Below are 13548 nucleotides of genomic sequence, written 5' to 3' on the forward strand. Positions count from 1 at the left end.
TATTAGAATTTCTCACAGCTACCCTCAGAGTATTATAGACAGTGAAGTAGAGAATCTGGCTCATGACTCTCTGTCATAGCTTCCCTTTGGCTCATGGATGAGCTACTTGTTCCCTAGAGTAAATCACAATAAGATGTCCTTCATAGATTTTGTTATTCATCTACTCCTGGACTCTATCCTGGGAACACAGGGAAAACTCCGAGAGAGAAATTTCTGACAAATTATTTACATGGAAAAAAAGGCCAGTTTTCTTTCTTAGAGTACCAATCTGCAAAAATAACTGCTGCCATTTAAAGAGTAGCATACCTTACCACCAAGCTGTTGGTGAGAATTTCACTATTCCTACCAAATAATGGTGAAACATCACATATTAAGTACAGGTTGGAACTTCGGTTAGATCTGCCTTTTAAGGCAATGTCAACTCTCTCAGCTTAATTCTTTTTCAAGGGAGTTACTGTCTACACTTGGCTTAAACTAACTACTATTATGAACTACTTTCAATGTACGTATAACTGTTCATGCATCAGAAGCCAATTTCCTTTAACAGTACATTTAAAGGCATATTTTGGGGTGCTAATGAACACTTCAACTTAAGAAATGGGACTGGAAATGATCAAATTGCACTATTACTCTTGTTAATACCACACTGGCACACACACTGCATATATATTTATCATCCTAAGATAAAACTCTTCTCAGAATTTCATTACTTTTTATTATACACCAACTAGTTTATATTTTAGTTTGTTTTTTTTACAAAGAAAATGCTAAGAAAATTAAAATCACGTTATGGTTTTAAAGTCATAATTCCAGATTTCTTTACATATAGGATGGAATGGTCCAGCAGCTATGTCCACTGTCACAGACTTTAGTTCCGTTCAATGATATGGCACATCCTGCAAAATTAACTAGTCACACAAAAAAATGTCTCAAACACAGTAGAAATGTACACACAATAAAGGTAATTTACAATGACAAATAAGGAATGTAATTTATCATGGCTGTGCTTAAGAAATTTAGGGTCGATAGCCTTAATCAAGGCACAGAGCAGGAATAGGTGAGCACAGCTCTCTAAAAGTAGGCAAGGTATGTACAATCACTGATGAGGTATGCATGCACGCAAAGGATTTAAAACTGCTCAATCTCGCTATGAAAATTGAACTGAGTTAACAGGAAATGCTGTGGCTTCTCCCTACAATTCACCTCTGGATCAAGTCCACAATCTTACTTCATCACATAGAAAATAAAATTGGCAAGGATCTCCAAAAGTAAATTGCTATTTGGGTAAATGAAACAAAATGCTTCACTAATTCCAACTCTTCGTTGTACCTCCTGGACTAGAAGCATTTTGTAGACTTTTGAGTGTTTCACAAAATTGAAATGTCATTCGGGTGAAGGACAAGACATTTTCCACAGACACTTAAAATTTCAAACTTTCGAATGGCCCTTACAGCTGAACCATTTTATGTTACAGTAAGTAGTGAGGGTTCTAGGGATCCTTCAGCAGCGAATACCAATTTAAAGGGCACGGGGTCTCTTGGGGTTAATTTGCTTGCTGGCTTGTTCTTCTTCTTGTAGAGCTGCTCGGAAAGATTTCACTTTATCTTGGAAAAAGAAAGAACAAAGGAATAAGTATTGCATGCAAAAACAGTATACAACTATATGAATCCTATCAAGATTAGCGCTCATTTCATAACATTAAATCACTATTTTCCCTTCTGTTCCTTCAGAACTAAATATAATGCTCAACTTTTTTTTGTTGTTGTTGTTGATGATGGACCTAATTTATTAACTGATTTACTTATATGTGGTGCTGAGAATTGAACCCAGTGCCTCACATGTGCTAGGCAAGTACTCTACCACTGAGTTACAACCCCAGCCCTCTACTATGTTTCATCACAAATTCCTGGAAATGAGCCTTTTTCTATAATAACCAACTTCTTGAAGGGCCCACTTTTAAAAATTAAGCACCCTATTTGCTGCTAAAAACTCTACATACACACAGCAAACATTCTATCCTGCATTAAGCAAGAGCCAGATTAGCACAATCACAAGTACATATTTGAAGTAATATAATAGATAAGCTATTTTAAAAAGTCAAAAAGATATGGCATATAGATGAGCCACATACTTCCCTTCATAAGTAAGGTGAAAAGGGTAGTCATCTCAATAACTTTACCTTTGTTTATTTTTGGCACAGAAAGATGAAGATAGACATTATTCAATGATGACCTTGAACAGATCTAATATAAGAATAATAATTCTGACAAGCACTGGCCTACTAACTAAGTATCTAACTTGCAAATTAATCATAAGATGCCTTTAATTTTCAATGGACTAAAAAAATGACTAGGAAGAACTTGAAATGACACGACACTTCATGTTTTATTTAGGAAAAAACAGACTAGTTAGTTCATCTTTATACCTCTGGAAAGAAGGTATAAAACGGTACTCATAATTCACACTTCAATATTGTCATATTGCAATAGGAAATCCTACAACTGGTAATATGTACACCCCAATACCAAAAAGATTTCATACCAAACAATAAAATGAAAAAAAAGAATTACCCCGCAGCTCAGTTAAAATGTCTATTTTTTGCTCAAGTATCGCTTCAAGTTGTGTAGCATATGAATCTACATCATAGTCTACTTCTTCAGTCATCTCTAGGAGAGCCTTTTCATCTTCTAACCATCGAATAGATTCCTAAAAAGAAAAAATTATAATTTTAAGCCTTTTTATAAAACAGATATCAATTTACAAATTCTGTTAATTACAAACATATTTAAGATGGTATCTTGTAAAACTAATAGATAAAACATCTCTACTCACAGTAAAATTAAGAAATATTTTCTTAAGTTCAAACACAAACACATACATGATTGGCCAAATAACATTACTTCATTTCTTGACTTTTTTATTCTACCTAGAGTGGATTTTTGGAGAAAGAATTCATCAAACACATTAACATCAGTGGTCAAAGTAAATTTTAAAAACTTAACAGCTGTTCCTGAAACAAGGGAAGAATTGGCATAATAAGGCCACTGAACAATTTGATGAGGGCTTTGGAAGGCCTATAACTTAAGTCATCTGGAATTAATTTATCCAGTTGGAACCTGTTATGGTTTGAATATGGTTTGTCCCCTCTGAAACATTTTGGAATTTAAACTCCATTGTGAATTAAGAGGGTGAACACATCTAAACTATGGTGGTGAGGATTAAAGCCATCAAGGTGGAGCCCCTATGGTTGAATACTGGTGGTTTTAAAATGAACTCTGAGGTTGGGCCAAAACATAACCCTAAATACTAAACACTGGTTCTTCAAAATCATTGTTCAAAAAAATTTCAAAATAACTCTTATTCAAAACCATGAGGAACCAGTGCATAGCCAATTTAGAAAAGTCAAAAAAGCCCTCAATGGTAGCTACTTACTATTAATAAATGCTTCTAGGAACTTGATAATCTTTGTGTATGAAACCCATGAGTTTTTATTTTCTAGAATGTCAGAAGTCATACAGATGGTCAGATGGTACTATATTGGAGTTTGGGGTATAAAAATAGGTGCTTTCCATACCAACCAAAAATAAATAAATGAGCAAAAGGAAGATCAGTAGTGTAGCAGAAGGAGAATGGGAAGGGAGGGGGAGAGAAAATGGAACAGGGATTGAAATCAAATTCTATGCACATATGATTTTGTCAAAATGAACCCAACTACTATGTATATGCTCTTATAAAAGGTACTAATTTTTAAGAATGTGTACAAGTCTCAATTTTGCAAGTTATCAATTCACTTTAATGGCTAATTACAATTAGACTACTTCATCAGAATTTAAAAATTTCTATAGATACCTTTCATATAGGTATTAATTTTAAAAAAGTATCATTTAAAAATACAAATTATTTGTTTTTCTTTTCCTTCATTGATACACTTAATTTTTATTTAACAAAACCCTATTTTCAGAAAGGACAGTTGACAGTATGTAAGCACTAATATATGGAAGTGAAAATAAAACTGGAAAGCCAGAACTCTAAGTGTTGATAACAAATGTGAGACTTCATCTACAAAAATGGCAGAGAAAAGGTGGTCTTAATATGATCTTGTTCCAAAAGGGGAGAAACAACAATTTTCTTAAATTACTAGTGTCTTATTCTCGACTTAATCCAAACCTCTATGCCTATAAGCAGACTTTTTTTCTTTTTTTTGTTTTGTTTGGTACCAGGGAGTCAATCTAGAGGTACTCAACCACTGAGCCACATCCCCAGCCCTTTTTATTTCATATTTTGAGACAGGGTCTTGCTAAGTTGCTTAGGGCCTTGCTAAATTGCTAAAGCTTTCTTTGAACTTGTATTCCTCAGGCCTCAGCCTCCCAAACAGCTAAGATTATAGGTATGCACGACCGTGCCTGGGTAGTAAGAGATTCTTGTAATAAGAGCTTCACTAGAACCCTAACAGTTTTAATGAATTTGCATCCTAACTTGAAATCAACTCTTTCATTTTTGAGCCCTCATCCAGGTGCCTGAATGACCTGGAACTAAGGAATTTTATAGATTTCCTCAATATATGAAAAGCAACAGATCAATAAGAAGAATGAGTTATTGTTCACTTTTTTCTCGGGAAATAAAGTACTATAATAAGTGGGAGGGGGCTGGGGTTGTGGCTCAGAAGAAGAGCGCTTGCTTATTAGTACATGTGAGGCACTGGGTTCTATCCTCAGCACTACATAAAAATAAAATAAAGGTATTGTGTCCACCTACAACTAAAAAAATAAATGTTTTAAAAAAAAGAAGTGGAGGGAGAGTAAAAAAAACAAGTCAATAGTAAACTTCATAAGGATGTCTAAATGATATCTTCACTTCCTCATAAATACTATCACCCAGGATATTTTCCTGTTAAAAATCGGAAACCAGGTTTGGTGATGCACATTTTTTTTTTTTTTAAGTGATCACCTTATTTTTATGTGGTGCTAAGAATCAAACCCATGCCTCATGCATGCTAGGCAAGCACTGATGCACATTTGTAGTCCCACAGTTAACTCAGGAGGTGAGGGCAAGATGATAGCTTGACCCCAGGAGTTCAAAGATAGCCTGAGCAACGTGGCAAGACCCCATCTCAAAAGTACAAAAACAAGCGGGATGTGGTGGCAAATGTCTGTAATCCCAGTGACTCGGAACAGGATATTTGCAAATTCAACATCAACCTCAGCAACTAGGCAAGAACCTGTTTCAAAATAAGTAATAAATAAATTCCCCAGTACCACCAACCCCCACCCGCCCCAAAAAAAACAACACACACTCTCCACAATAACTAGGAGAGTTATACAGTTAAAGTACTTTAAGTACTCTAAGCATTACTTCCATCTCCTAAAAGTACAAACTTTTCTTTTCTGCTAATTATTTTTTAATTTTTTTAAGGTAGGGTCTCACTATGTTGCCTTAAAAATAAAATTTTCCTCCCCAGCTTGCCAAATATCTGGGACTACAAGCACATGCCACTGTGTCCAGCTTCCCTAACCTTTAAAGGGTTTTTCTTATGCTGCCAAATAAACTGGCCTAACAAAGAAAGGAATATTAGTAGTCAGAAGTTGAACTCTTCTCCCCAAAATGGACAATTAACAAAAAGAAAAGGCAAGAAGGTGCTTTAAAAAAAAATAGATCTTTTCACCATTGTGCAATGAATGTGTGTGTGGATGTGTGGGTGTGTGGTGTTAGGGATTGAATCCAGATCCTTGTGCATGCAGGGCAAGCATTCTACCAATTGAACTATATCCCCAGCCCTCAGATGGATGTTTAGAATCACTGTTTGTTGTATTAAAAAACTACTATGGGGAAAAAATTGTCATGTCATATGCCCTACAAATATACATATAAACAAGTATTCTTTCTTAAGGAATGTTATTCCAAGAATGATGAAAGTTTTTGGTTAATATATCTCAAAATACTTTGATGAAAGAAAGATTCTCTCTTTACCTGGAACACTGCCCTGTGATCTTCTACAACCTGTTCTTCCATTTCTACCATTTGTGAGACAGCTTCATGGAAAGTAAACAATTGTGGAGAAACCTCTTCTTCCTTAAAATACAAAGTTTAAAAATTATGACATAAATGTTCTATTTTTAAATGCTAGAAAAGTAGTCTTTTTTTGTGTTTTTCTTCTTCTTTTTTTTTTTTTTTGATGCCAAGTTCTCAACCTAGGACCTTACATGCTATGCACTCACCCTACTGCCCAACCCCTAAAAGTAGCTTTTTAATGACACTTTACAATAACATTTAGAATTTGAGGAAGATTGAACGGAGATGACTACTCAAATATACATAAAAGTAAAAGTCACAATTTCTTTCTGTGGGTCAAAATAATATACATAACTCTCAGTAAAGCAATCCAAACTTTTTTATGAATAGGTAATAATTTTCCTTGATGCCAGGGTTTACTGCAGAATTACCCCCCAAAAAAGCACTCTTTAGGAACAGTCAGCTTTTCAAATATAAATCTTTTGCAAATTGTAAATATATTCAAATATTTCTTTACTACTGTTTTCTTTTCTGTATATGAATTAACTCATATACAGACAATTCCTGACTTAAGGATGGTTCAGGTTATGGTTTTTAAGACTTTTCAATGACATAAAACCAATAAGTATCCAGAAATCATTTCAAAATCTGAATTTTGATCTTTTCTATTAATATGTTCACCATGTTAGGTGTGGTAAATGCATTTTCAACTTGTAATATCAGGATGTAACCCCATTGTTGAGTCAAGGACTACCTGTACATGTCTTAAGTTTCTTTTCTTAAAAGAGATGAGCCAGGCATGGTGGCACATGCCTGTAATCCCAGCTACTCAGAATGCTGAGGCAAAAGGATGATTAGACTGAGGTCAGCCTGGGCATTTTAGGGAGAACCTGTTTCAAAAGAAAAAAGAAAAGGGCTGGAGATAAATCTCAGTAGTAGTGAGATTATCTAGTATGGACAGGCCCTGCTTTTAATCCCCTGTAGCAAAGCGGGAGGGGGACTAAAAACACCATCTTTGGATTACGTAAAGATAATATCTTTGATCAAATTAATACTCTAAAGTACTAAACTCTTAAAAAAATTAATTTTCAAATTATACTATATGATTTGCTTACCAGTTATTCTTCCTCCTCCTTTCATTTTTTTGGATGACATGGGATCTCACTATGTTACTCAAGATTGTCCACAAATTCCTGGACTCAAGTGATCCTCCTGCCTCACCCTCCTAAGTACCTGGGCCTATAGACATGTACCACCATTCCTGGCAGTTATTATAGAAATTTAAATTGATGGTATAGTTTTACTTCATCAACAATAACTATACATACACACAGACATACAACATATGCATTATGTTGGTTTTAGATCAATTTGAAAGGTTTCTTTCTGAAGTTTCTTTCCCAAGAAACCTTTACTTATTTTTTTCTTGGTGATTGAATCCAGGGCCTTATGCATGAGAGGCAAGCACTCTACCAACTGAGCTATATCCCCAGCCCTGATCCAAACACTTTTTTGTCTATACAATTTTCTTCTACTCTTGGAATACTAAAGAACTTAATTATAAGTGTACCTATATTATTTTTATCTCTAGGGCTTATCTTAGATGCTATTCCACTAATCTACCTTGTTAACTGTTAAGTCTTAGTCTCATTAGATATGAGAATAAAATGCAAACAGAAGAGAAGAATGCCTCTTAACTCTGGTTTTCAGAATCTTTGTAAATATATTCAAATATTTCTTTACTACTGTTTTCTTTTCTGTATATGAATTAACTCATATACAGACAATTCCTGACTTAAGGATGGTTCAGGTTATGGTTTTTTAAACTTTTCAATGACATAAAACCAATAAGTATCCAGAAATCATTTCAAAATCTGAATTTTTGGGAGGTACCATAGCTATTACAATAAAGGAACTGATTTGAGGGCTCCAAGAACATGTATAGTGTCTTTTAAAACTTATGTAGACAGGACAGGGAATGAAGCCAGGATCTAATTTTTAGCTGTTTTTATGTTTCAAAATTTAGAACTCTTAATTTAAAACTAGTTTTCTCAACCTTTGAACTACTGACATTTTTGAGGGGTAGAGTGAAGAGTGGCTATCCCATGCACTACGTGTTTAAAAGCATCATAGCTTCTACCTACTAGATGCTAACAATATCCTCAGCTGTGACAACCAAAAACATCTTCATGTATTTTGTCTTGGTTCGGCCAAATCACCTCTGGTTGAGGACAGCTGCTTACAGCCTTGATTTAGTAACAGAAGGATGTGGAATGTGAAAACAAAAAAGTAGTATGGAATGTGGTAATCAAAAGCAGTTATGTCCATTTGTTACTCTAGAATATTTTGGATTTAACATCTGTCAGAAAGTATTACAACAGAACCACTAATTCTGTTCTTTTCAAAGAATACTGTTGATGGAAATACGCTTAACTGACATAAACTGGACTGTGTCAAAAGAAAGATGTAGGTTTCAACTCTGGCCTCCTCACTTATAATCTTGGTCAAGTTGTTACGCCTCTTAGAAAATCAACTATGAAGTAGGGATAATTACAACACCTACCACATTGATTTGTGAGGATTAAATTAGGTAACAAGCAAAATGTTTAGCAAATGCATGTCATGTAGTAAGCAATTAGTAAATGCCACCTTTTAACATTATGAGAAAATGCCACAATAGGATTTCAGTGGGAAAAACAGTGACATAAAACCATTTAAAATATACATGTTAAAATGAAATTAAATAACTACATAAATAACACTTGTATTCCACACACAGAATGTAATCCTCTCAATATGTTAAAAACAATTACGTGGAAGCAAGTTATTATTTGTGTTTTCTTGCTTATTTATGCCCTTCTATCCTTATAGACTGGGCATACATCTTATTATTTTCAATAATTAGAACATTAAAAAAAGAGTACAGGGGTATGGTACCCAAGGTCTTGTGCATGCTGGGCAAGCACAATACTACTGAGCTACATCCCCAACCCTTTCTGGATTTTATTTCAAGACAGAGGTTTTTTAAGTTGCCCAGGCTGGCCTTTACTTTCAATCCTCCTACCTCTGTCTCTCAAGTTGCTGGAGTTTAAGATGTGTCACTGTGCCCAGCTGGAAAAACAGAATTTTAAATTATGAAATATCATTAAACATTTCAAACATATAGAAAAGCAGCCTGGTTTAATGGATGATGGCATTTTGCCATGTTTGATTTTTAATGAAGGTCATGCCTTTGTCCACAGTTTCTTTATTTTGTTTTTAAGCTTTATAATGAGGTACTTAGTGAATGTATAATTCTTAAATTTGTTTCTACCCTATATTACTAAAATTTTAACACTGGTATAAAATATGGGGGTGAGGGGTAATAGATTAGATCAGAGGTTTCGCAAACCAGATAGTAGATGTTTTAGATTTGTGAGCAATACAGTCTTTGGTACTTTATGTAAGAAAGCAGCCAGGCAATCCATAAATGAGTAAGCATTACTATGTTCTAATAAAACATTACTTGTAAAAACAGAGTATAGTTTGCTGACCCCCGACGTAGATAAAATTGAGCTATTAATGAAATGAACTAAAATTGCATCAATTACAACTATATTATCTCACTCACATTTTGTTCACAAAGAAGTTTTAGATCATCTCTCTGAGGGGAACTTCCCACACCCCACTGTGTCTCTAAGTCATCAATTTGGTTTGGTGGATGGTGCATTATTGGACGGACATCACCAGCCGCAGTTGGATCAACAGTCAGTTCTTTCACCCTATAGATAGAGAAGAGGTATCTAAAATTAACAAAGACTCATGCATAGGAGCAAGAAAATACCAACCTATTCAATTAAAGGCAATTCAAATAACACATTAAGACTGATGATGTCACCTTTATAGCTCAAATTTATCTGAACTCTTTGGAAACTCTTAAGAGGATGTTTGGTTGTTTAATTCTAGTAGTTCACATAAGCAACTTTACAATTACTTCAAGAATAAATGTGCACAAAAGTGGAAATTCAAAGTATGCAGATTCAGTATTTCAAAGAAACACACTGTTGCAATTACATTATATGAGCAGAAAAATCTTTACAAAAGCATTAAGTTTTATAAATAGGTCATTGCTGATATCAGAGAATTTGATACACTTTGCAGATTTCTGATAGTGGAAATGCTTGAATTAAAATAGCTAAATATGAAATAATTTTATTTCCAAGGTATAAAGATTATAGGATTTGTATCATTTTAAAAAATGTTTGCTCCTCACATCTGAGAAAGGGTATACTTTCTAATAGGAACCTTGTCATTTCCTTGCAGACAAGGAAATTTATAAGGTCATACACAATACAGGTAAACTCTTCACTGCAAGCAAGACAAATCTATCTTTTAATGGTAAGTATGCAAAAGTGACATCATCCTTTTAAAAATGAGGGGAAATAGGAAGCTTGAATTCTAAACCAAAATTTCAAAGCAAATAAATTAATAAAATAAAAATGCAGATCATGCAGTACAACCAGCACCTGCCAAATGAAATGAAAATGAAAAATAATATGGCTCAGGACAAAAGAAGTAAATGAAATGTTTATATATAGAAAAAAAATTTTAAAAACTATTAAAATAAACATCTTATGTATAGAATGAAGTAGACCTGGTAATCGAAGGAGAAAAGTCGTCATACTCATAAGAAGGAGAGAGATCAGGGCGACTGCCACTACCCTGTGAGAAGGGAATGTCTGATGGACTAATTCCAAACTCCTTTACTCTGTAGCACCAAAACAGCAACAAATTAAAAGAAAATGTTTTTGTAAAAACAGCAATGCACATTTCAAGTTTTCATTTGAATTCAGTTTGTTTAGAAAAGGTTATCAACACTGCTGTAACAATGTATTTAGACTTTTATTTGACAAATAATCAGTTTTAAGAGGTTTTAACTTCTTAATCCCACTGATCCCTTACTCAAAAGACCTAACTAAAATCCTTCTTTTACTTTTCTACTAATACTTGAAATTTAACCACAAAGTACCAAATTTGGGGGGGATGGGATGGGAGTGAGGAAGGTACTGGGGATTGAACCCAGGGCCTTTTGCATGCCAGGCAAATACTCTTTTATCTCTGAGCTACATTCCCAGCTCCAGGACACTACCTAAATCCTGAAATACCATCTATTTAAACTACAAGACCACTCTTTCTTATATGTTGTCAATTGCATGAATATTTATTAGTATTAATGACTTCCTAGTGCTTTTGTGGACTTTTTCAAACAGGACACAAGAATTAAAATTAAGCCCTAGTTCTTTAAGTCACTCATTTTCACAAATTAACTTCTGATTATACATCTAGAATGGTATTAGCTATGAAACATTATTCATATGATTGATAAAACAGTCATTCAACTTTTTTGTGGTTGGTGATTTAGATAAAGAACTCTGAGAACTGCCTATACTTATGAAATTTAAGTTGTTTTTGTTAATGTTTGGATCCCACCCTAAGATATCTCCTTATGTGTGTCTAAATATTCCAAAATTTGAAGAAATCGAAAATCTAATACACTACTGATCTCAAAACATTTCAGATAAGGGTTATTGAACATGTTTATCATTTTCATATTAGGGGGAATCCTTTTCAGTCTAAAGTTTTAAGACATGAAGATTTTTTTGTTTTAATTCTATTATCATGGCAAGAATCTATCACACTAAGCTGTTCCCCATCTGTCCATGAACAATTTTCAATAAGCAGCATTTTAAATTAATGATAAAAATCCTACATGCTAAAAAATTAATTACAAAAAAAATCACTTAGTTGCACAATAAGTTTTCAGCTAGGAGTAAATTCAAACTATAAAAGGAATTAAATTTTGAAATAAAGTTCTATTACATTTTTAACATAGCTATTAGATTTTAATACCTTTTTACAAAAGATTAATAGGTTTATACTTTCCAATTGAAATTTCTTCAGCTGAAACAAAATGTAAAAGAACAAAGTACATGATCCAAACATAGATCCTATGCTGCTTAAAGATATATTCACAGGCTGTAAAACTTTGGATGTATGTATATATTTGTTTTTAATTTATTTATCAGTACTGGGAATTAAACCCAGCCCTTTTTATTTGTTATTTTTGATGCAGGGTCTCACTAAATTGCTGAGGTTGACCTTATAATTGCAATCCTCTTGCCTCAGCTGCCTCACTGGGGATTATAAATCTATGCCATTGCACACAGCTTAAAACTATTTTTAAAAGAGAACAAGCCAGGCATTTATGTATGCCTATAATCCCAGTGACTGGGAAGACTGTAGCAGGAGGACTACAATTTGAGACCAGCCTTGTCAACTTAGGCTCCATCAAAAAAAAAAAGCGGGAAGGAAGCTGGGTGGGAACATAGCTCAGTGGTAAAGCATCCCCTGGGTTTAATCTCTATTACCAAAAAAATAAAAACTAGAGAGAAGGAGAAAGAGAAAAATAATGCTGGGGCACAATGGAGAATCTTGAGTTTGAGCCCAGTTAAGGGTAACATAGGAAGATCCCATCTCCAAAACAAAGAAACAAAATACTTTTGTCAAGCAAAACTAAGACAATCTTCACATTAGAAACAGGTCATAAAGAGGAATTTTATCTCTACATTAAAATCATAAATGTAATAGGTGCTAACAAATTTAAAACTATGTAATCACTCATTCAAAACAAGAGTAGCAGAGGGGAGATATAGAATAAATATCCCCATTCATGTCCAAGGCCATTTCATGACTCCAAGAAATAAACTGCTTTAACAGCCTATAATGCATTTTGTTCTTCCATCGATAATGACCCAGTTGTTTAAAGTTGGACACATTACTGACATGAATAACAAGATATAATTCATACAGAACACCAGAAAGACTATCACTTGTCACTCAAACTTTATATTCCTTATATATAACATTTAATATCAGGAATAATTTTTAGCTTATAGCAAAACAATTAAAAGAAATATACACTGGCCCTGTAGCTTTCATTTATTTTTCAGTCTCAAGAGGCAGAATTTGCATAATTTAAGTAAAGTAAAATATTACAAAATATATAACTTTGAAATAGAAACACACAAACATGTTGTAGTACAGAAAGGTCACTTTTACTAAAGATAACAGCTGCTTCTCTAACTATACAACACACTTGACAAAATATTTTTGTCAAGCAAAATTAAGACAATCTTCACATTAGAAATAGTTCATAAAGAGGAATTTTATCTCTACATTAAAATCATAAATGTAATAGGTGCTAACAAATTTAAAACTATGTAATCACTCATTCAAAACAAGAGTTGCAGAGGGGAGGTATAGAATAAATATGCCCATTCAAGTCCAAGGGCTTTTCATGACTCCAAGGAATAAACTGCTTTAACAGCCTATGATACATTTTGTCAACTCGTTTTTACAAATTGAAAATTTGATTCTAAATATTATCACCTTAAATAATAAATGTGGTCAGGCAAAGTAGCACACATCTGTCATGCTAGCAACTTGGGGGACTGAGGCAGGAGGATCACAAATTCAAAGCCAATTTTGGCAACTTAGTGA

At 33.8% G+C, this 13548-nt stretch overlaps 1 protein-coding gene across 7 annotated transcripts in view; it reads right to left on the minus strand.

The window, feature by feature from the left end:
- Positions 1-692: 692 nt before the first annotated feature.
- Kif2a (kinesin family member 2A) overlaps positions 693-13548 on the minus strand; it is a 60113-nt gene continuing 47257 nt past the window's right edge. For 4 of the 7 annotated variants that reach the window (XM_078016018.1, XM_078016015.1, XM_078016008.1 and 1 more), the window contains exons 17-21: positions 10643-10756; positions 9620-9770; positions 5968-6069; positions 2571-2706; positions 693-1604 (exon numbers count right to left, since the gene is read on the minus strand). In XM_078016018.1, the coding sequence (XP_077872144.1) occupies positions 1519-1604; positions 2571-2706; positions 5968-6069; positions 9620-9770; positions 10643-10756 (589 nt within the window). In that variant the 3' untranslated portion in view covers positions 693-1518. The remainder of the gene's footprint in view (positions 1605-2570; positions 2707-5967; positions 6070-9619; positions 9771-10642; positions 10757-13548) is intronic. The other 3 variants (XM_078016026.1, XM_078016022.1, XM_078016020.1) reach the window with 1 other exon arrangement.

This window comes from Ictidomys tridecemlineatus, chromosome 1 (assembly GCF_052094955.1).
Source record: "Ictidomys tridecemlineatus isolate mIctTri1 chromosome 1, mIctTri1.hap1, whole genome shotgun sequence".
Classification (NCBI taxonomy): domain Eukaryota; kingdom Metazoa; phylum Chordata; class Mammalia; order Rodentia; family Sciuridae; genus Ictidomys; species Ictidomys tridecemlineatus.